This window comes from Adiantum capillus-veneris, chromosome 24, assembly GCF_014529385.1.
Source record: "Adiantum capillus-veneris isolate H3 chromosome 24, ASM1452938v2, whole genome shotgun sequence".
Classification (NCBI taxonomy): domain Eukaryota; kingdom Viridiplantae; phylum Streptophyta; class Polypodiopsida; order Polypodiales; family Pteridaceae; genus Adiantum; species Adiantum capillus-veneris.
Genome location: NC_140954.1, coordinates 93233643 through 93257658, shown reverse-complemented (window position 1 = coordinate 93257658; position 24016 = coordinate 93233643). Strand labels below are relative to the sequence as shown.

The following is a 24016-nucleotide window of genomic DNA, read 5'->3' as shown; positions in this document are numbered from 1 at the left end:
CTCAAAGTCTTCTGTGGCTCCTTTGATGCTTCAACTTCTTCTAGAGACTTGATTCTTTTGTCTTCAAGAATCTCCATGGCTGGAAATTCCTGAAACCATCTCCAACACAAAACCATGAACATACCCATTCCATGTAAAGTGAAGGAAAAAAATATAGTCTTGTCTAAAGACTGTGTATGCAATGTAGATGAACATAGAGACGGAGTGACAACCCGTTCATCAAACACATGCAAACAATGAGTTAGAATCTTTTCTGTTTGATCGAAATCAATCAACTGTGGCAAATCACAATGGAAATGTCCATGCTTGGTGCTCATTCTATCATGTGCTCTTTCGGAAACTGTGTCATGCCAAAGAAGAGACATGGAATGTGACTCCCTTACATACAAACTTTTCAGCTTTTCATGAACAATCCGCATACATACGTGCTCATCCATGAGAGAACGTGCTCAACATACAATATGTCATGCCTAGGAAAAGGGATCACATAACGATGCTGACTAAAATACAGGAAAGCTTCACGAATGAAACACTCGAAGAATGCGTGCGTATCAATCATGCGAGCACATAATACTTCCTGTGATGGTTCTTTGGACCAAGGCTCGAGAGCCAAGATCTGTTCTTCCTGAAAGGGTTCTTTGGACCTAGGCTCGAGAGCCAAGATCTATCCTTCATGATTGATTGAATCTGCAACGAGGTTAGCTTTGCTAGAAAAAGCATCCACTAGAACCTCATCCTGGTGAACAATCACATCTTCTTCATGCAAGTCATCATGCTTGTCTTTGTCCTCCAAATCATCATGCAAATCATTATCATTCAAATCATCATGCTTCTCATAATCATGCAAATCCTGTGTGTCATGCTGTGGAGAAAAAGAGACTGAGAGAGTCTCCTTCTTTTGAATCCTTTCAACCTTGTCCTGCATATTAGCAATGAGAGATGGAGAAGGAGCAATGTCTACTCCATGAAAGACTGTAGGAGAAGTGCTAGCCTCCCAATCAACGAGAGGGTTTATTTCACGAAACCATTTCATGCCTAAAATCATATCACATCCTGAGAGAGGAGAAACAATAAATCTTTTAGTGAAGGCAGTCTGTTGTATTGCAAACAACACATCAAGGCACTCCTTCGTGATGAGAGCGTCCATACCGAGACAAAAGCCAGAGACCTCGATAGGAGATCTCGGACTAACTTCGAGGTGGGCTCTCTCAACAAGAGAGGGACTGATCACATCATGCATACTACCTGGGTCAAACAATATGACAAAACGGTGCCCCGACGTACGACCATAACATTTAATGAGAGAATCATCAATGGGAGGGTCTTGAGAAACTTTGGGCACAATCGTATTATCATTCATTGCATTGACTGATGTAGTGGGTGTTGTGGGTTCTTTAGATTCATTCGATTCAAGCTTAGGACATGTTCTTTTTATGTGACCCTTAATGTGACAATGAAAACAACGACCTTCCTTAGAATAAGTGCTTTGTTCTTCCGACGTGATGTATCCTCCTACAATTCCTTGTGCTACTTTTTCATCTGGAGTAAGCTTAGGTTTAGCAGGTGTGTTAGCCTTACCCTTAGATTCATTGGAAGAATTCTTTGATGAGAGACTGTTGGAAGATTGGTTAGAAGAGTTATCATTCTTACCGTTCTTACCGTTCTGAGAAGTCTGCGAGGTACTTGTGAAAGTCTTGTTTTCCTTGGGGTTCCCTTGTTGTGCTTCATTTCCTGTGCGAGAGCAATCGCTACCGCCTTGTTGAGATCGATTGGATCGAATACCTCAACACCGTACTTGATATACTCGTCCAATCCAAAGAGAAAAGCCTCTTTGCGCTCATCATCCGACATGCGTAATTGGATACCTAGCTGCAAAACACGATTAGAAAAAGACATAACCGGCATACCATTTTGCTTGAGAGCGCGCCAATCGTCCTTCAATCGTGCAAGGTACTGAGGTGCAATAAACCGTGCCTTGAGCTTGTCTTGGAAATCAACCCAACTAAAAGAGGGGCGTGAAATCGTCGGCTGCCTCTAGGTGCGCGGCTAGCTGTGCCTCTTGCCATGCGTGGTACCAATTGATGGCATCACCGGCAAGGTACATAGCTGCCGTCAAAACCTTGCTATTCCATGTCTTCTTAGTTGTCGCAAAATAAGCATTAAATTGATGCAACCAAGAATGAATAGCTTTAGCATCCATCTTACCGTCATACCTACTAAAAGTCAACTTTTCTATAACTTGATGGTTGGAATCCGCGTCGTGGCTTGCGCCACTTGACGAACTCCCACGATCTTTGGGTGGTTCGGTCTTCGAGGCTAGGATTTGGGCAATAAATTCTTGATTGCGAAGCTCCCTTTGAGCTTCACGCTCGGCGTCCTTTTCTGCTTTTCGTTCATTTCATGCATCGCGCTCGCGTTCGAAAGCAAGTCGATTTTCTTCTTGTTGTGCGGCAAGTCTTGCGTTTCTTTCGTCGCGCTCGTGGTCCTTGGCTGCTTGGTCTGCGGCCATTCTTGCAATTCTGTCGTCGCACTCACGGTCCTTGGCTGCTTGGTCTGCGATCATTCTTGCAATTCTGTCGTCGCGCTCACGGTCCTGAGCAAAGCGCTCGCGTTCTAAAGCAAGGCGCTTGTCTTCCTGTCTATCCATCATGGCCATCATCTGCTTGACCATTGCCTCCATAGGGTCTGGTGCACTGGCTGGCGTAGACAGCAAAGGGGGAGGGTTGAAGAAATCATCTCCGGGTGGGGACGAGTCTTCGTCGCCTCTCTCATGCTCATCACCTGTATGCGAAGTATCCATTCCGCTTCGGGTGACGACCATGCACTATGATCTTGGGGTCTGAAGCTCGCGAGAAACTTGGGTTCTTGAGGGTCTTGAGGTTCTTGAGGTCCTTGATTCGTGAGAATCTTGGGTTCTTGAGGTTCTTGAGTCTTGAGGGTGTTGGGTTCTTGGGGTTCTTGAGGTTTTCTTTCGTTTGCAAATCGCGTTGGCGAAGGATCTTCTCTTCACCCAAGTTCTACCCTTTTCTGTGGGCGCACCCCTTGGCAGCCTTGCGCTCACACCAAGGTTGCTTTTTCCCACCTCACGTCGATTGGCCGGCCGCTAAGTGCACGGTCCGCTCTCATTGAGTGAAAAGAGACACGAGGGGAGGCTGGACAAGCCCTTCTTTCTTGGGATTCCTGTCACTCTTCAACAAAACACGATTAGGAATCGCCACGGCCAAATAAACTTGGGTTCATACGATTGCGACAAGCAAAAAAAATTCTTGTGGTTCTTTCCTTGAGTAATGCAGAACACTTACAAAGCTCTAATACCAATGTAAGGTGCAACGGAATGAATGTTGTATTTTCTCAAGATTAGTGATCTTTATTGCTCAAGGTTCCTTTTAGTTCTTAGGGAAAGAGAGAGCTTTCCGTCTTATGGAGAGTGCTATGATCACGAACAAAGTGAGTGGATATTGTGCGTGCAAGTGAATGAGACTGAGAGAAGGCGAGAGAAGAGATACGACACCGAGAAGTTGTAAAACCCTCCTCCGAAGGCCCCACTCTCATCGGCGAGAGTGGTCTACTTTGATTGCACCAAGGTGTACAATGCGTATGAAATGGACTGATGCAAGTTGGACTATGCTGATGACACGACGGTGGTGACGACGACGACTCAATGGCTGAAATCTGGGATCTTCTAATCGCTGAATTTCGGGACTGTTTCGGTGGCTGATAATGACTGTTTTGGCTGCGTTTTTATGGCTGAAAATGGGGGAGCATCTGCAACCTTCTTGGGGTGAATATGCTACTGAGTCATGCTGAAAACCTGCGTTTTCTTCAAGGCTGAATCTCTGCTGTAAAAACGCTGAGGCTGCAGGTATCCTAGCGTTAGTGGTTCCTTGACAAAAAACGCTGAAATCTGCTGCTGTTGCTGATGGTCAAAAACGCTAAGGGCTGAGGTGAGGCTGGCGTTTTTGCTGAGGGCTGAAATCCCAAAACGCTAGGTACTGGGGCTGATTCTACAAGGGAATTATCGCCATAAAGGGGAAGGACTTCAAGCGATGGATGATCTGTGAAAACGCCAAGGGAGGGGTGGTGATGGCGATGGATCTGATGCTAAGGGGGGTACTGCTGAGAAGTTGCCTGTTGAGCGGGAAGCTCCTGCTACCTCTTCTGCCAGAAAGTGCTAACTTGGGTTTGCTTATATATTAACTTAGCAAAATTGCCCTACCTACTTTTGTTGGAAAGTCACTTAAAAATAATAAGTGAAAATAACCAAAAATAGGAAAATAGGCTAAATGCACTGGAAAATTCCCCTAACTGATGCTAATGGATTCTGATGGGAATTCCGATGATCATGATGTGTGCAACCGGAGGATATGCATCTATGCTAAGTGACTGGGTATGCACGGTCTACGAATAGACTCACAAAAGTGCCAGATCACTGCTAATCTAGACTTGACTGGACTGACTGACCCTGTTGTGGTGTAGCTTGTCCACGGACACATAGGGTTGGGATGTCTCTCTCTCTCTCTCTCTCTCTCTCTCTCTCTCTCTCTCTCTCTCTCTCTCTCTCTCTCTCTCTCTCTTAGGCAGGCAGGCAGGCAGGCAGGCAGCGCAGGGCTAGGGAGTGAGCTTCAAAGGTTACAACAAGCAGTGCAGGCAGGTCTGGGGTTGAAGCCCCTGCTGCTCGTGCGCGTTGCTGCCCTGTTGCCCGCCAATGAATATAGAGGGCAGGCTTGCACGCTGCTTGTGCGTTGGAACAGCAAAGCAACTCTCACCACCAGGTTCAAATAGGGTGGGTCGACTAGCAGCAGACTAACGACTGTGCAGCACGTCCTCAGGTAGAATCAAAGGAAGGGGGACTCGCGTAGATTTAGGGCTTGCAGGAATAGAAAGCAAGGGCCGTTATGATGAAGGTCATGAGCGCTTCACCCGTTTGCAAGTCCCGTATGAAGGCAACCTTCATGCTTACAAACAAGCGGATAACACAAGTGGAACGGGAGATGAAGGAGTGGAAAGCAGAGATGGAAGGATGGTGGAAGGAGAAGGCAAACCTTCTTCAAATGTTCCTCAACGAAGGCACGCAATGGAAAAAGGAGAAAGAGGACCTGCACGTAGAGATACAAGCACTTAAGGCGGATTCACAAGCACTCAAAGAAGAGGTGTCAGCCCTCAAGCGAGAGCTTGCTGATAGAGCAAGCAACAGACTAGAGGAAGGTGAGTCCAGCTCTCGGTGATCGATGAAATCAAGGTCATCAAGGAACAGGTACAAATGATCAAAGAGGAAGAGAAACAGAATGGGGCAAAGACGTCTTCGTGGGTGGATGTAATCACGAAAACACTAAAAAGGCAGATGAGGCCGAGAAATGGAGAAAAGTCGCTAAGAAAGGGAAAGGGAAAGAAACCACATCTATCCCCACTCCTACAATCACCAACATGACTTTAGAAGAAGAGCAGCGAAGGAAGACTAGAGCTCTGCACATATGAATAACCGGTATAAAAGACCGAGATGATGTGGAAGGGGAAGTCAAAGAACTTCTCCGCATGATGGGTAGTGAGGCTACTCATATAAAGGCATGGAGGGTAGGGAAGAAGACACAAGGAAATGGGGAGACTTCAAAGGAAAAAGCTCTAATCATGCGCTTCCCATCCATGGAGGCAAAGGACTTCTTGAAGAAGCGTCCTACACTACAAAAAACGGGCATATTTCTTGGAGATGACCTCACACTCACACAGCTTGCTCATATGAAAGAAGATATGCCCGAGATAATGACAGCTCGAGAGAAGGGGAAAGTGGCTTTCTACAGGGATGGACGATTGGTTATTCTGGAGAAGCGTCCCGCATGACGGTGCGAGACCTGTGGGACCACACTCAGAGTGGCTACATGGAATTGTAATGGATCTCTGCGCCTTGATGTAGGGGCCTTTGAGGATAGTTTCACAGGGAGAGACATCATTTTCTACTCTAAGACGCATCAGACCCCGGGGCAGTCCATGCCCCATGTGAGCGGATACAGATGGGAGACAATTTGCAGACAGGAGACTCGATCAGAGCACAGAGGACGAGGTTCACGAGGAGTGGCAGTCTTATTTAAGGAGGAGCTACAATCTCTGATACATATAGCTCGGAGGGATGAGCATGCTAGGTACGTGTGAGTGAGACTGAAGGCAGAGACAGGCAGATATCTCTACATCACTATTTGCTATTTCCTTCCTAGTACGTCAGTATATGCATCACCTAGAGGACAGTCCCCCTTCTCTATTTTGGATGATGATATATGGGAGTTTTTCAAAGATGGTGACATTTTTATCTTGGGGGATTTCAATGCTAGGACTGCCCATCACCAGACAGTATTCTATGATACCTCAGAGGAGTTGATGCAGGAGCCTGATATTACAGAAATGGGCCTGTCTAGATTATCACAGGATGAGGAGCACACTGAGTATGGCAGATACTTGATCGATATGGGGACTATTGGCCATTTTGAATGGCCTACATAGATTCCCTGCAGCAAGTGGTTTTACATGCTAGTACAGTGGATTATGTTATGGCTCCGCCAGGACTCATTCCTTCCTTTCAGGATTTCATGGTGGGAACTAGGCCAGTTGGGGTAGCAGTTGATCATGCTATCTTGTCTTTCATTCTATCGTTCTAGTTCAACACAGCTCCATTGGGAGAGGCCTCCACACGTACTCGGTATACCTTCACGAGGGAGACGGATCCCGTGTACACTGATGAGATATACAGGCAGCTATGCACTTAGGAGCCAGGACGACCACTAGATGATCTCACCCAGATTCTGACAGAGACACTGCATGATGCAGCATCAGAGCCATATCCCCACAGCCAGCCTACACGCAGACGATCTGGAGCATGCCTCAAAACAGTTGGTATGATGAGGAGTGTAGAGAGACAAGGATCAGATTACAGAGAGAGGTGCTCATGGGTACTACTACACATAGACAGGCACGGATTATATTTCACCGCCTAGTGCGACGAAAGAAGAGGACTTACCTATCTCAATTAGAGCGTGATCTGTATCAGATGTTCAGGAGTCAGGACTCTAGTGAGGCATGGAGGCTTTTCAATGAGCACTCTCCACCGCTAGCCATCACTTCCACAGAGACATGGGAGGAATATGCTACATCTCTCTACACAGCATCGGGGCAGCCACCTTTACCTGACCCTCCAAAGGCATGCCCAAAAACATGTACTTTCTTTACTGGTGAGAGGGTAAGGAAAGTCATTGACAAGATGAAGACAGAAAGAGCACAGGATCATGATGGTCTCGTAGCAGAGCACTTTAACCATGCCTGAGATATGCTTGCAGAGCCTCTTGCCATGATGTTTAATAAGCCATGTACAAGGGTTTCCCTGAGACTTGGAGTATGTCCACTATTGTGCCTATCTTCAAGTCGGGAGACCCTATGCTTCCCCGGGAATTACCGAACCATCATGGTTGGTCACACTCTAGCTAGGCTATATGCATCAATTCTTGAGCATGAGCTGAGTGGATGGGCAAAGACAGAGGGCATACGGGCAGCAGGACAGGCAGGTTTCAGGAGAGGTTTCTCCACTCTTGACCAGATTTTGACACTCAGAGCCATTATTGAGGAGGGAAAACACCATGGCAGAAGGATATATTGGTAGCTTTGTGGATTTCCACAAAGCCTTTGATACAGTGCCACAAGCCAGACTCAACGCAGATTGCAAGACATGGGGGTGCCCACAGAGCTGATCTGGCGGATCTTAGCTTTATATAGAACAGTGGTAGGACAGGTACGCACTACTCAGGGCATGTCCGACATGGTTCAGTCCACCATTGGGGTGAAGCAGGGTTGTCCCCTACCTCTGACTCTCTTTGGGGTAGATGTAATGAGTTTTCAGATTATGTACAGGCAGAGGGTGATAGAGGTGCTCAGCTTGCAGGGACATGGATTCCGTTGCTATTATATGCTGATGATATTGTGTTGATCTCAAATTCTCCAGAGGGGATGCAGCGTCATTTCGATGCATTGCATGTATTTGCACACGACAGTGGATTGTCTGTGAACCTTGGTAAGACCAAGGTAATGGTGTTTAACACCACGGCGCAGTGGGTAAGGAGGTCCGCCCCCACTTTTACATATGGTCGAAGAATGTGGAGTATGAAGATACATACACTTATCTTGGGGCGGTTTTCAGTCGTCCAATATTTTCCCTGAGGCATGCAGCAAACACACGATTGACCAAAGCCTACGCAGCATTGGGGAGACTTGAGAGGATATGTTCGCAAGTTCAGTTCCAGGAACCTCGGACAAAGCTGTGGCTCTTTGACACTTTGGTCACTTTGGCCATGTTGTACGAAGTGGAGATATGGGGCCCCTCAGTTGATGATCATAGCAGAGCTGGCAGTACTAATGGATGGAGATGTATGGAGAAGCCCTTGGTGTCTATGATTTCTCGGATGATTAGGGCCAAGGCCTCAGTACCACATGACATTATTAGGGCAAAGCTCGCTGCTCCTACATTAGTACTCGAGGCACTCACTCGATCAGTTTCATTTATGCATAGCACTTGGGCTCTCCCTAGAGACAGATATGCTCGATTAGCACTATAGTCTTCGCGACAGCTGCCACTGCAGGGAGATAGATCATGTTGGTATGCAAAGATGGCATCTTGGTTTCAATTACATGGCTTTAGTATGGATCTGCTACCCCCAGTTCAGTACTCTTTGGATGCACCCTCCATCTCCCTCACTAGGGCAAAGATTACCAGGCTCATCAGACAGGACTTGATTAAGCTGGATATGAAGAGGACATGGATACAACCTACACATGAGCTAGGTACGAAGATGACTTTCTATAGAAAGCATCTTCTCCAACTCACGGAGGATGGTTTTGTGATCAGACCAGGATACATAGGCACTCATCTATCCCACGGGACACGATGTGCTATTGGTCAGATACGCACATCCTCACATCAGCTAGAGATCGAGACATATAGATTTAGAGGAGTACCCGCTGAGTCCAGGATTTGTCAGGTGTGCAAGATAGCGCCAGAGACAGAGCTACATTACATATGTCACTGCCCAGCATACTATGAAATACGAGGCCGCTTTCACTGTCTATGTAGAGAGGGTTTTGGGCCACTTTCTAGAGTCATGAGATACCGGGATCAAAGATGCCTCGGATTATACTTACTGGAGATTCGCAAACACGGAGAGGACCTCTTGAAGAGGGGCACAACGAGAGAGATCCAGCAACAGCGGAAAATTACACATTTCTTTCAATCACAGACAGAGGAGTCCAAGCAGCCCCAATAGCATGACAACACCAGATGCACCAGAGGCATACTGCTTGATCGGGCAATAGAGTTGGGGCGGTCCTGTCGCCCACAGATGTGGGGGCCCTCTCGACATCGACGCAAATTGCGACAGAGGATCCATACCATATTGGCGTGACATAGGAGCCGTCCCGACAGAGTGCCTACCTTGGAGGACATTGAACCTCTATAGCCTTTTGGATACTGATGTATATGTATATGATGCCTCGACTGTCAGAGAGCTCCATTGTATCAACTCACCCTTTGTATTCCCTTTGTATCAGCTTTCACCCCACCCCTACCCACTATTTTCTTTTCAGTTCTTTGTACTTTTTGTACCCAGACTTGGTATTAGATTCATCTCATGTAATCGTTTGGTCTCATAGGTCATTTTGGCCTTTTGAACAGGTTAATATTACATTTCATTTCATTTAATTGCTACTCTCTCTTTGGTGTTTGATAAATATATATTTTTTCCAAGTTTTACAAAGTGAATACATAAGAAATAAGCTCGATATGTCCTCGCAAGGATCAGGAGGTCGCTGCTGCTTGCGCTCACCCCCCCGCCATCGCATCCTCTCCCCCCCTGTAGCTCGTGTGGCCCTGTTCCACCCCCCCGCGCGCTACCCACTGCCCCCGTTTCCTGCTCCCACACACCCGTTCTGCCCCAGCCTACCCACAACCCCCCTGCTCGTGCTCGCTGCCCCAGCCCGCCCCCTCCCCATTTGCCTGTCCTCGCGCCCTTCCGCCATCGCTGCATCTGCCCGCCCCTTGGCCTCAGCCCTCCGCCTCACCCCCCGGCTCCTGTTCTCTTTTCGCCTTCCGCCTGCCTGTAGGCTGTTTTTTCAGCTTGCTGGTATACGCCTCAACACCAACGCCCCTATCCTTTCAACACCAGACAGAGAATGGCGGCCTCTGCTCCACCTCAGAGGGACTCCACAGAAGCCCCCTCGGCCGACACCGCGGAGCCGGCCCTTCGACTTGCTCTTTTGCCAGAAGAGCAAGCGAGCTTGATGGCCGAAGTGGAGCGCTTGCAAGCCACTTCGGTTATCTGTAAGATCATTGGCACGCGGCCCAGTCGGGGTGAGGTTCGGGATTTACTACAGGCCCGTCTTCTCTCCGATGTGGGCAAGATCACCGATGTCCAGATCCTCGGAAGAGGGTACTACCACGTCGAGTTCGAGTCTGTAGATATGCCGACCAAGGTGATTTCGATGAGCCCACTCGGTATCAAAGAAGGTCGAGCTTACTTCCGACGTTGGCATCACGGTTTTGACCCTTCTGCAGATGTGTCGAGGAGGAGGCAGACTTGCGATTTCAGTGGTTTCCCAGACCTGAGGCGAGAGTACCATCCCCTCCTACCCAAGATTGGTTCCATGTTCGGGACAATTCTGGAGTCTCCACGCACAGCAGCTTCAGTTGTGGCCAAGGCCGCAGGTCTACCTACTGTGCCGGTTCTCGTTCCTGATACACACTCCCTCCCCAAGGTGGTACTGCTGCCTAGGGTGAGTGGGGGATGGATCAGACAGAGTGTGGAGTATTTGGGTTTCCCGAACCAGTGTTTCATCTGCAGACAGATGGGCCATATAGCAAAGGCCTGTCCTCGCAGGAGACCTCAACCCACAGCGCATGTGCAGCCTCCCAAGGCTGAGCATGCCAAGCAGCGAGGTACACAGGATGCACAGGCTGGTACTTCGACAGAGACCAGTGACCAGCCAGCTGATGGTTGGCAGCAGGTACCTGGCCGCCACCGTCAGGGGAGAGCTCACCCCACTGCTCCTCCTGGTGGCCGACCTGTTGCAGCTCAGCAACACTGGGTTCCGACTAGGAACCGTTTTGACCCCTTCAGTAGGGCCTGCCTAAGGAGGCCCCGTCCACTTCTGTTCCTCCACCACCGCCTCCCTCTCCCTCAACCGCTGCCGCCCCCCCTCCCCCCACCTCCACCTTCGCCCCCCACCCCTCCTCTCTGCCCGATGGGGCCCACAGCCTCGTTTCCCGACCGTTCCACCACTCCTCCTCAGACGCAGGGTACTAGCCACGCTTCTGCCGCGAGGCGTTCTCTTGGTAGTGCTTTTGCTACGAGCCGTGTGGCTCGTGAGGGACAGCCCCACATGAGGCCGCCTTTTTTGGTGCTCACTTCTCCCTTTGTAGCGGTCCCCAGAGGTCTGACCAGCTTCGACATTCGCAGACGTTGGGATTTCTTCGACTACAGCTTCACTCGGTTTCTGGGTGATTCCTCTCCAAACTTGGAGGAGGCCAGTTTTCGAGTCCATGTCCTCTTTCTTGCAGCTAGAGGCAGTGAGGCCCTGGACACAGCGGTGGGTTTTTCCTTTCTGTTGAGTGGTAGGGATATCACAGAGTGGACCAAGCACACGGTCCTGGACTGGCTCCAGACCCACGCTACTGAGTTCTCACACCACAGAGGGGACTTAGCAGTGATAGATCTGGTGCAGACACTTTGGCCTCTTGCCAAGTTCAGCGTGACACCTCCAGATGCAGCGGGTTGCAGGCACATTGTGGTGCACTTGTTTGCTGACACTCAGTGCCCGCCGTGTTATGTTTTTGTACATGAGGATTCTTGGACAGAGGATATAGCCCTTCGGGCTGCACGCTCGGCTTGGGCCTGGGCGGGACAGTCACTTCTTGCGTGCTTGTCTAGAGGTCGTTCAGATGCGGATTACTCCCCATCCAAACCGGCCTCAAAGATAGCGAGGTTGGCTGCTGTTGCGGCATCTGTTTTCTCTCATTGACTCCATGAGGATCATCTCATGGAATGTGCAGGGATTAGGAGGGCCCCGGTTTCAGCGTCAGAGGGGTCGGCTTCGTCAGGAGCTGCAGAGATTCCTTGTGGGTGGTGAGATTGACATTCTTATGATGCAAGAGAATCATCTTTGTGAGAGCCGCATTCGGCATTGTGGTCAGATTTTGTGTGGTCGCTATGAGACTTTTTGGTCAGCTGCTTTTGGACCTAGAGGCATCCAGGGTGGGGTATGTATGACCATTGCGGACTCTTTACAGTAGGCCATTGTGGACACGGGGATTCTTGTGCCAGGCACGGCTCAGTGGATTACTATGCAGGTTCAGGGTTGCCTGATGGGCTTCCTGAACATTTACGCGCCCAATGTGGCAAGCGCACGTGTAGAGTTTTGGGCTCACATTGCAGAGTCTCTGCCGTAGGCAGAGAAATGGTGCATTGGGAGCGACTTCAACATGGTGGAGGACCCAGCTGACAGAGTTGGAGGTAGCCATACTACTGTGCACGGAGATGAGTTGGCAGCTTGGGAGAGGTTATGTATGACTCTAGGGGTTTCAGATGTGTGGCAGCATTCTAGCTTTGTGAGGCCACCTGATAGCCTGGCCTTCTCTCGTTCAGACCGTCGAGTGGGAGGAGTGAATCTATCTCGGATAGATCACTTCTACACTAGTGATCACTTCTATGACTTGGGAGGGACTGTTGGCATTTTGGCTAGGACTTCCTTGTCAAACCATGCACCAGTGATCCTCACAGTGACTAATAGGCAGTGGAGGGGGAGCACGTTGCTACGCATCCCAAAGAGGGTCTTGCTGGACTCTACGCTCAGAGAGCGAGTGGATGCTCTCTAGGCAGAGAGCTTATTTGTACAACACTCTCCTGCAGACAGAGTGGCCTCAAGATTTGCTCAGCTTAGTCAGCTCTTTCTCCAGGAGTCTTCGGCTTGCCTGGTTGCAGCGAGAGAGGAGGAGCGGCACCTCCGATGGGGCGTTGCTTCCTTGCAGAGGATGCAAGAGCAGCATCCAGACAGTCCTTTGTTGGAGGAGCAATTACAGCAGGCTCGCCAGGAGCTCGTCATCACAGAGGAGAGGCGCCATGAGTTTGCTTTCGTCAGGCATCTCAGTGGACCCAGGTGGGTGACAGAGTGACAGGCGCTTTCTTTGAGGCAATGGGACCTCGGCATACGCATGCCAAGGTCAGTCAGTTGAGGAGGCTCGACAGGTCAGTTGCTTCAGAGCCAGAGGACATGCGTACAGTTGCTACTGACTTTTACCGTGATTTACTGTCTGCAGAGCCCCAGTCAGTGCGTCAGGATGCATGCACAGAGCAGGTGTGGGAACAGATGCCTTGTCTTGTGACTGAGGAGATGCATCAGAGGCTTGAGTTGCCTCTTCAGCTAGAGGAGCTGCACACGGCTCTTAGTGCACTCCCCTGTGGTAGCTGTCCAAGTGCGGATGGCTTGACCCCGAGCTTTTTCTTGGAGTACTAGGACTTGCTAGGCTCAGATCTTTGTAGTGCTTTTCAGTACATTTTGCACACATGTGAGATGCCTGACAGCATGAGTGAGGGCCTGATTTACCTCATTCCCAAGCAAGATGGCTCCTTGGATGAGATTCGTCAGTGGCGCCCCATCACCATCCTCAACTCAGCCTACAAAATTCTTGCCAAGGCTCTCAGTTTGAGGATTCGGCCACTTCTAGAGAGCCTTCTACATGGGACTCAGACAGGTTTTGTCAAGGAGCGTAGTATACTTGACAACATCTTTACTTTTTGGGAGGCTTCTGCCCTCGCGCGGCTCCGTGGTGAGGATTTGGTGATTCTTCTTCTCGATTTTGAGAAGGCCTACGACAAGGTTGACTGAGATTTTTTGCAGGGCACTCTACGCAAGATGGGCTTCTCAGATGCTTGGATCAGAGGGGTGTCAACTTTGTACAGACGGGCACACAATCACGTGCTTTTAGCAAGAGGTAGAGGTGATCGTTTCATGCTCACACGGTCGGTCACACAGGGCTGCCCTCTTGCCCCCTTCCTCTTTCTCTTCTATACTGAGGCGATGAGCAGGTTTTTGGTTTCACAGCAGGTTGGTTTACGTGGCTTAGTGCTCCCTATTCGAGGAGATGAGCTACTGGACGCTAAGTTTGCAGACGACTCAGCCTTGTACTTGGATGGCCAGGAGGCCAACCTACACGTGTGAGCAGGCTCTAGAGACTTTCTGTTGTGCATCTGGCGCACTGATCAACTGGAGAAAGACTGTGGCTTTCTCGGTTGGTAGTGCTTCTACGCCAGATTGGATGCCAGGTGAGGGTTTCAGGTGGATTCCCCCAGGGACAGCAGTTCGGTACTTGGGTTGTCACGTTGGTTTGGACTTGTCTCCCGAGCAGCAGATTGCTTCCCTCCTCCAGTCTATCAGGAGGAAGTTGTTACGTTGGAGCTCCGCACGACTTTCTTTGGCAGGCATAGTTGTAGTGGCCAACCAGGTGTTGTTGGCTACGATGTGGTAAATCACTTCTTGTTGGATCTTCTCGAGTTCTTGAATTAGCCAGGTAGAGAGGCTGATCAGGAACTTCCTTTGGTCAGGGTGTGACGCTCAGATAGCCCAGGCCAAAGTGGCATGGCAGGTCATCCCTCTTCCTTGTTCTCAGGGAGGGTTGGGGATCATAGACCCAGCACAGCAGAGCAGAGCCCTTCTTGGGAAGTTCATCGTCAGAGGACTTCTCCCAGGTGAGGAGCCCTGGAAGGAGTTCTTGCTTCAGCGGCTTAGGGCTAGGGTGCCTCAGGCTAGAGGCCCATGGGGACCCTCGACTCAATGGATCTTCACAGAGATGCGTAGAGTTGGCTTGAGCAGGAGACTAGAGGACTACTTCGCTCTGAGTCTGCTCCGTTCCAAGGAGCAACTGTAGCGAGGCTTGGAGCAACGTCAACCTACTTGCACGGAGGAGCACCTGAGACAGCCCCTTGTTTGAAACCCCATGGTTACAACTCAGAGAGGCCACTTGGTTGGTAGTCAGTCTCATGTTTCCTGGGGTCCCATGGCAGAGGGTCCAGCATGCTCTCTAGGTGACTGTTTACAATTTCAGGCTTGTCAGAGAAGCTTCAGGGCATTCAGCTACAAGGCATGAGAGGGTGCAGAGCATGTGTCGGGACATCTCAAAGGCAGTACCAGTTGAGTGGCTCACACCTCTCGAGTCAGCAGCGCCCAGATGGATGGGAGCCTTCACGCGACTGGAGGTTCTCATCTCAGTTCGGGCTTGCTCAGAGACTATACCCTCCCTGTTTTTTGAGATACAGGGCGAGGGACGCTTACACCGAGTTGCAGTAGAGGCCCCGCAGGTGGCAAAGTGCTGTTTTCAAAGGATTCGCGTGGTGGGCATCTGTGGGAGGACTTGTGTCATAGATCCCGACCCACCAACTCTTGAGACTGGCCACTGGAGACTGTGGGCTTGGGAGAGTTGTCCAGTGGCACGAGTTCAGTGGGATCCTGGAGAGTGGCTGTGGAGGGACCCTTTCTCCTCTACAGACCATCCAGGTGTCCCTTTCTTTCAGTAAACTGTTCGACTGGACGTCACATACTGGTAGCACAGAGAGAGGCTCGTCCTGCTGCAGCACCTCATTGGCGGGAGGAGGGTCTCACAGCTGAGTTCTTGGCAGCTTTTTCGGAGAGGTTGTGGGACTCCAGACAGCCAAGATGAGTCACTTTGTTCCAGTGGCTGGTTACACACAGAGCTACAGCAGTTGGGAGCTGGCTTGTACATAGTGGTCTCTCGGCCGCATGTGCAGCTTGTGACCATCTTGTGGAGAGTCAGTGTCACTGTCTTTGGGACTGTCCTTTGGCACAGAAGGTGTGGCTTCGTGTCCTTCGGCTGATGCCTGCTCTTTCCACTGCTCGACAGTACACTTGGGGGTAGCTGCTTGGTCCACACTCACGGGCCCGGCACTTCAGTTTGAGCTATCTTCCAACAGCAGGATGCTAGTGATGGAGGGGGGTCGACCTACACTCCAGCCTGCTAATGAGCTTACTCCACAGGAGTGGTGCAGTGAGAGAGAGGAGTGTTGGGAGCTCATCAGTGACCTGACACTCTGGCTCATCTGGCGGGCCCGTTGCTTCCCCATCTTCCAGGCTCGCCCTGTACCACCAGCAGAGACTGTTCGGGATCTTTGGCTTGAGCTGATCCATACTCTCAGAGGACAGTACGAGAGACTCCAGGGTAGTTCCGACCGCATACGGGAGCGCAAAGAGGCTTTCCTTCGACTCTGGCGTCCTGGGCCTTTTTTCACCATGGTCCAGGGTGTGCTCAGATGGCACTACCGTCCAACTGTGTGGCTTTTCCCTCCTCCCATCTCTTGATCTAGCTTCATTGTACATATGTTGTTTTTTCAATGGGAGAGTCTCCCCATCATGATTGTTGTAGCCCTCTCTTGTAGAGGAGGTTGTAGCCCTATGGGCAGTTTCATTAACTAATAGAAGGATCTTTCTCTCGGAAAAAAAAAAGAAATAAGCACTCAATAGTGGTACGGGGCGCTTACATATAGGAAGTACTAGAGAGAATGTCATGGTCTCAAAGTGTGCATGCCAAAGACTTTTCAGTAACAGCTCATTTTCTGCCCTTTACTTCATTTATGCAGGCTTCTCTTTATGAGGCAAAAATATTTAATATATATGTAGACTAGAGAAATGGTAGAAAAAGGCGCGACAAGCTGCACTTACAAGGGTTATTCCTTCCAGCAGTACTACATCACTCCAGACTTTGAAAGTCCATCAAACGAGGAATGCCCAATGGGAAGTAGACAAATTTTGTGTAAATTGTTTTGTGCACTATTTGCCCATTGTTAAGAAGCATTTGAGCTTTACGGGATTGTGCCCACACCCACACCCCGCATGTCGCAGGGGTTGATGCTTCGCATCAGATTGCAAAAAAAAAAGAAGCATTTGAGCTTCCTCAAACAGTTTCCATTCACAAACACTCCAAAAAAGTCAACTTTATCAAATCTTTCGGTTCAAAAATCACTTTGATATTGTTAAATGAATTTACCTTTTGTGTGGAGCATCTTGTCGAAAGGCTTTGAGCATAGCTGGATGTTGAGCCACATCATTCAGAAAATCAATGTAGCTGTAAGATACAGCAATTTAACCCCGTGAGGTCTCTTAGTTTTCCTATAGCATCGTAGTTATTATACATTTATTTAAGGTTTTAATCATGAGCTTTGTAAAAGACACTTAAGGACTCAAACCTGCCTTGAAAGACACAGTTGCGAAGCTCTTGTTCATTCAGCTGCAACCAGATGAAACAGAAAAGTTGCAGAGGTGACTCCATGAGAAAATTGTGAAAAAACCAAAAAACGCATAGAGCATCTTTAAATAATCGTAAAGGATAATTTCAAAGAATTACATACAAGACATAGCCTCAATTGTAAAACAGAGATCAGTATGTGGTCACACAACAGTTGTGTTCTCTTGTTAATGATTAAAGAAATACCGCCAAGGCCTGAAGCCCACACTCTCTGAAGAGAAACTCCACCTCTTTCCTCTCGTCTACAAGTGGAAAGTGTTGTCTCTTCAATTCAGTTTCAGTGTGTTCTATTTCAGTAAAGTGAAAGATCAAATCATCCGACAGGAGGGCGGCTCTTGCTCTTTGCGTCAATGTATTATTGACAAAAAGAGAGTATTATTAACAAAGAGAGCAGTATTATTGACAAAGAGAGGAGCTAATTGTGAAAGCAATAGATGAATAAAATTGAGCACAATGAAGGATCACGACAAATTCGCTTCTTGGTCTTCCAAGGTTTCATGACACATCCAAACAAATGGCAGATTCAAATGTTGATATTATTAGACGGCACATTTCATTGAATGAATGTAAGATTAAAGAAAGATAGAAGAGAAGACCTTTCTAAGGAATTTGGAGATGGGCCAGGTGGCAATACTCTTGGTGGTGCCAAACACTTCAAATGGAGGAGGATTGGCAGATGACCCTCGTGGCTTGATCTTTTTTTGAGACTTTTGGTTTGGAACTTCCTAGAAAAAGTTTAGTCAGGTTGGAATCAGTCGTCAAGTGTGGTGCAATACCTGCTACACGGAGGGGAGCCACTCCACTCACTCGTCCACAGACCAACGTGTTTGTGAGTAAGGTGGGCCAACGGTACTCTGCCTAGGAGCTTCTCTGCGATAAGTGATTAAAGCATTCTATCTCTGTACCAAGCATTTGATGGTGAGTCCGAACTACGGTAATTTGTACATGTGCATAAGACACATCTCCATCTAACATAAAATGTTTGACAAGGATGTGATGGCTAGTAGATAGATCTCGGTCTCATGTGAAATGTTCGACAAGAATGTATGTTCAATGTGAAATGTTATACTAACGCGTTTTTACTGTATGCTCCGTAATGTGTGCCACTTTCTGTATGAATGGTGTTGAGCATGTCTCCATAGTATCAGTGTCTACTAATCTCCTGTGCTGTGCCTATTTTGACAATGTAACCGAGAGCGATTACGTCTCCTTTTCCCGAGGGGGTATGTCACAAAAGGAATGATGTGACTGGTCCAATTGATGGCGTGGCATTATTTATACAAAAGGAGAGCTTGTATGGATGACAATGGGGGAGCCTGTATGGACACCTGTTGACGTGGCAGCTCAGCCCATGCTAATGTTTTTGATATGTCCGGACATGAGATTAGGTCAATCAATTGCTTTTTTGAATTGGCGTGGCAGCTCAGCCCATGCTAATGCTTTTCATATGTCCCTACATGAGATTAGGTCAACCAATTGCTTTTTTGAATTGAATTGTTTCTAGTGATTGCTTTTTAACTGCATTAAGCAGTTTAAGAGCTATTTAATGAAGGGAAGCGTGCCTATTGTAAGCAAAAGTATGAGAGGGGCCTCTCTGAGAAAGAGACGGCTGTAAACTCTTATTTGACATATAAAAAAAAGTACGCCAATGGGGGGCCAATGAGAGGAGCTCCGCCTGTCACATGTCTCTTTGTAGATCTCTTATAGTGCAGTGTTTTTTCAGTCCACAGATGGGTTTGAAGTAACTGCTTGTGTTTGAGTACCAAACAATTACTCACCACTTATACTGGGAAGTACTAATCAGTTTTTCGAGAAGCAGTATATCTTATGAATCAACAGCGATCAAATATAGTGACTTAGTTTATCAGATCAATATGCAATCTATGATCTGCATACAATCTCAAACTTTCCGAGGCTTTCATGACACATTCAATATCAACTGGACCAATTGCACAAACAAACATAATTAGGAACACAAGCTTAAGCAACAAATTGAGAGTTATAAGTGCTTGCAAGGCTGAGATGTGAGAGTGAATAGAAACGTCAACAGAGGATGTGCGTATCCATGGCACTCAAAGGGCATCCTTGTTGAACAATTAAGCATGGTTACACAATATCCGTTGCCTTTCAAACTTGCAATAATGGAGAAACCTAACTACCTTCTTAAGATAGCATGTTTTGGTTACACACCTGAGTTGATCCCATGTTGAGACGCTCAAAGACCTGTAAAGAAGAGAGCTATTAAAACTGGCATTTGAAAGCATTAAAATAACCAATTTCGGATTACAGAGCTTTGTTGTCCCTGGCCTTGAACATGATTGCTGAAAGTGGACTGGTTCCACCAACGCATATGAAGGATAGAGATGGTATCACATGGTAGGCGACAAAGCACAATATAGCCATACCTCAAAAACCACCACATCATCTGAATTTCTCGAGATTGTGTGAACATTGAGTGCAAAGTCACGCATAACCTGCCATGTGAAGGCCATGACAGTCGGCCACCTCCATTAAGCAATTAATCTCTAAAATTTCAGCCTCGCATAATATGATGATTTTAAACAAAACAAAACTGAGTCAGATTGTGGCAGTACCTCACGCAAAGAATCATCCAACTCCGAATACTTCTTACCATTCAGCTGTACAGACAAGAAACCAAAATAAGACCAGCCCTGGCAATGAACTGAGATATCAAGAAAGAGTAAGGCCAAAGAATCATGTGCACAGCTTCCAGATGTTCCAATTTATGTAAGATACTTTTTCAAGCAAATTCTGATCATCAAGACCTTTACAAGGTGCAATCAGCCAAATTGATGCAGAGAATAAGATCCAGATCCTTCTACTTTCTCTATATCAAAGACAGACCTTTTTCACTGTCACTCCTATACTCTGCTGAAAACCAAGCAATTGCAATGCTAAAATGCTAAAACAACAGTCGTAAGGTTTCACTTTTAGTAGATGAGGATAAAATCACGCAATAAAGAGCCTTCAAAATGTTCAGATTTTCATCCTACAGGTGCAACTAGCTGATTAAACCATGCATACTCCTTTGACTTGAGGAAATCAGCCTTGAGAAAAATACGACTCTTGAAGCTGAGGACTGTGCAGGCTATAGCTATCCTTTACTTTGATTTTTGGATATAGGAGAATTTTTACGGTAATCAGTTTTGATGTAGCTGTTCCCTACTCTCTATTGTATGGTGATTAATCTCAGTTCTTTTTATCAAAAATCTTTTCAATGTTAACACCATTTTCCTGTTTATTTGAAATCAAAAGGCACCTTGTTCAAAACTATGACAACCTCATTGTTGTGTCGCACCACTTCAATGACTCCATTCTCCTCTTTCTTGGTCAGGTTTATAATTAAATCTGCATTCCAATTCTTCTGAGCCGGTCTTTAACCTTAACCTGCTAATGCTTCTACCATCTCCAATTAAACTACGACAATCTCGTTGTTGTGTCGCACCACTTCAATGACTCCATTCTCCTCTTTCTTGGTCAGATTTACAATTAAACCCGCATTCCAATTCTCCTGAGCCGGTCTTTAACCTTCTCTAGCTAATGCTTCTACCATCTCCAATTAAACTACGACAATCTCGTTGTTGTGTTGCACCACTTCAATGACTCCATTCTCCTCTTTCTTAGTCAGCTTTACAATTAAACCCACAATCCAATTCTCCTAAGCCAGTCTTGAACCTTATCCTGCTAATGCTTCTACCATCTCCATCCACCATAGCTTTTAATGCATTTGAGACGAATCGCATCACAGAGGAGCAGCTTATTGATAGACCTTGCATTCTTGAACCATCAATTAGGTAACCACTGCATCATGTCATACTAACAGAAGCTGTCCTCCTTACAAGAAATGTCTGCCGTTTCCGCAGCTTTCATCCAACATATACAGGTAGATATACACCTGATCATTACTTATCCTTTGTCCCTTTCTACTCAAACTGCCTTGGCATCAATGTGTAGCCCTTGACTTATTAGGGACCAATGGCACTGCTACAAAGGCACCATTTATTATGGTAAATAAGCTACTTCAATATCTATTAACAGCTCAAGCCCACTCTTTCAAAGCAGAACCTAGACTGAACAACAATAAATCTTAAGTGGAAATATTGTTTCTATACCCAGACTCACTATTGTAGAGGTACAGATATATATTTTTGTTAAATGGCGAAATTTTTACAACCACTTTCATTGTGTGCCGAGTTATGACTGTGCATCACGTTCCTAAAATGTTTACTTGAAAACAGTGCCTTACTTCAAACAAACATCTCAAATAGCGATACCTTTGTGAGGATTTTAGGTGGCACGAAGATCATCAAAGCAAGAAAAAGGCAGACAAGATTTGCAATCGTCCTCTACCTTTTCAAGGACATCAAGCCCACTCAATGCAAAATCGGAGCCATCTGGAAATTTCTCTTCTTCCATGAAGCACCTGACCACATCCACAAGCTGATCAAATATAGCACTTCATGAAAAAACCGTGCACTCTCTCAGCTGCATTGAATGGAGCTCACAGAGAGCCTAGACAGTGATAACTGACTTTGCCTCATAAACATGTACAAAAATGAGGCGTAAATGGAGTGTTTGAGGCATTGCCAGGCAGGCATGGAAGAATAGTGAAAATGGGAAGGGATGAAAGAGAAAAGGGGAAAATAGACGAGAGAAGGGCTGGGAAGAAGAGTGGAAAGGGGAGTTGGACAGATCATTGATGTTTAGTAAAGACGATTCTGGCCTGTGAGAGAAAATTAGATATGTAGATGTCCATGTAATAACCATGTCTTTGTGTGCCGAGGGGAAAAAGGGAGCTCGATGTCAGTATATGTTAAATCATGCATGTCCTGACTCAAGAATAACTGATATAGGTCCTACTCTAGGCAATCCAAAAATGCCCTCTTCTTCCGTCGCACTAGGCGCCGGAAGTTAATCTGTGATTGTCTGTGAGTGATGTCCCCCAAAAGCGCCTCCCTCTGAAGTCTAGCTCTAGTCTTGCGGCATTCCTCATCATACCAACTGTTCTGGGGCATGCTCTCAGAACAGTGTCTCTCCTCAGGCTGGGTGTGTGGGTATGCCTCTGTTGCTGCATCATGTAATGTCTGTGTCAGTATACTAGTAAGCTCCTCCAAAGGTCGCCTTGGCTCTTCTGTACACAAGCGTTTGTAGATCCCATCTATGTATACACAGTCCGTCTCCCGTGTGAAGGTGTAGCGAGTAGGGACTGCTGCCTATGGCCTGTGTGCTACACTAAACTGGAAAGAGATGGTCAGCGACACAAGAGCATGATCCACTGCCACACCAACAGGTCTAGGTCCAACCGTGAGATCCTGGATACTAGAGATGAGACTCTGCTGTGCCATGACATAATCCACTGTGTTGGCTCCATGTCTGTGTGGAAAGCATGTAAAACCCCCCGCATCGGGAAATCTCTGTAGACCATTCAAGATGACCAATCCATGTGCAATCCCCATGTCTATCAAGTGTCGTCCATACTCAGTATGTTCCCCATCCTGTGATATTCTGGATAGGCCCGTCTCTGCAACGTTCAGCTCTCTCAGCATCTCCTCTGAAGTATCATAAAAAACTCTCTCATGATGGGCAGTCCTAGCATTGAAGTCCCCTAGAATGATGATGTCACCATCTCTAGAGAACTCCCAGATGTCATCATCCAAAATAGATAAGGACTATCCTCTGGGTGGTGCATACACTGATGTACTCGGGGGGAAGTAGCAAATAGCAATGTAAAGATATATGTCTGTCTCTGCTCTCAATCTCACCCACATGTACCTAGCTTGCTCATCCCTGCGAGCTATATGTATCAATGGCTGCAACTCCTCCCTGAATAACACTGCCACTCCTCCTGATCCCCGCCCTCTGTGCTCTGATCACGTCTCCTACAAGCGGTCTCACATCTGTATCCAATAATGTGAGGCATAGACTGCCCAGGGGCCTGATGTGTCTCAGAGTAGAAGAAGATGTCTCTCCCACTAAAACTTTCCTCAAAAGCACCCACATCAAGACACATAGATCCATTACAATTCCAGGTAGCAACTTTGAGTGTGGTCCCATAGGTCTCACACCGTCATGTGGAGCGTGGCTCCAACATCACCACTCTTCTATCTCGGTAAAAAGCAATCTTACCTTTTTCCCTTGCCACTCTAATCTATGGCATTACCTCCTGCATATGAGCGATCTATGAGAGGGTAAGATCATCCCCGAGAAAGATGCCCGTTTTCTTAAGAGTTGGTCTCTTCTTCAAAAAGTCCTTCGCTTCTATGGAGGAAAAACGAAGGTTGAGTGCCCTTTCTTCCGAGATTTCCCACTTGCTCCCATTTTTCTTGTCGCCCGCTCTACAAGCTCTTGAGTGCATTGGCTCATGAACCCCCATCAAAGCCATGAGTTCTTTTACCTCCTCGTCCACATTATCTTTGTCTTTAAGGCCGCAAATTCTGACACATTGAGAGCGCACACGCCTTCTTTGCTCCTCTTCTAGCGTCAGGTTGATTATGGTGGGTGTGGACGTTGTTGTTTCCTTGCTTTTCCCTTTCTTGGCAATCTCAATCCATTTCTCGGCCTCAATCTGCCTTCTGTTGAGTCTTTGTAATAACGTCCACCCAAGAGGTCGCCATTTCTTTGTGCTGCTCTTCCCCCTCTTTGATGGCTCGCACTTGCTCTTTG

At 47.5% G+C, this 24016-nt stretch overlaps 1 protein-coding gene across 1 annotated transcript in view; it reads right to left on the bottom strand.

Moving 5' to 3' along the window:
- Nucleotides 1-24016, bottom strand: part of LOC147426784 (uncharacterized) — a 192615-nt gene that overhangs the window by 104842 nt on the left and 63757 nt on the right. Inside the window, exons 5-10 of the mRNA XM_086498705.1 lie at nucleotides 21704-21776; nucleotides 19927-19971; nucleotides 19738-19806; nucleotides 19523-19555; nucleotides 17274-17314; nucleotides 17075-17152 (exon numbers count right to left, since the gene is read on the bottom strand). Of these exons, the coding sequence (XP_086354831.1) occupies nucleotides 17075-17152; nucleotides 17274-17314; nucleotides 19523-19555; nucleotides 19738-19806; nucleotides 19927-19971; nucleotides 21704-21776 (339 nt within the window). The remainder of the gene's footprint in view (nucleotides 1-17074; nucleotides 17153-17273; nucleotides 17315-19522; nucleotides 19556-19737; nucleotides 19807-19926; nucleotides 19972-21703; nucleotides 21777-24016) is intronic.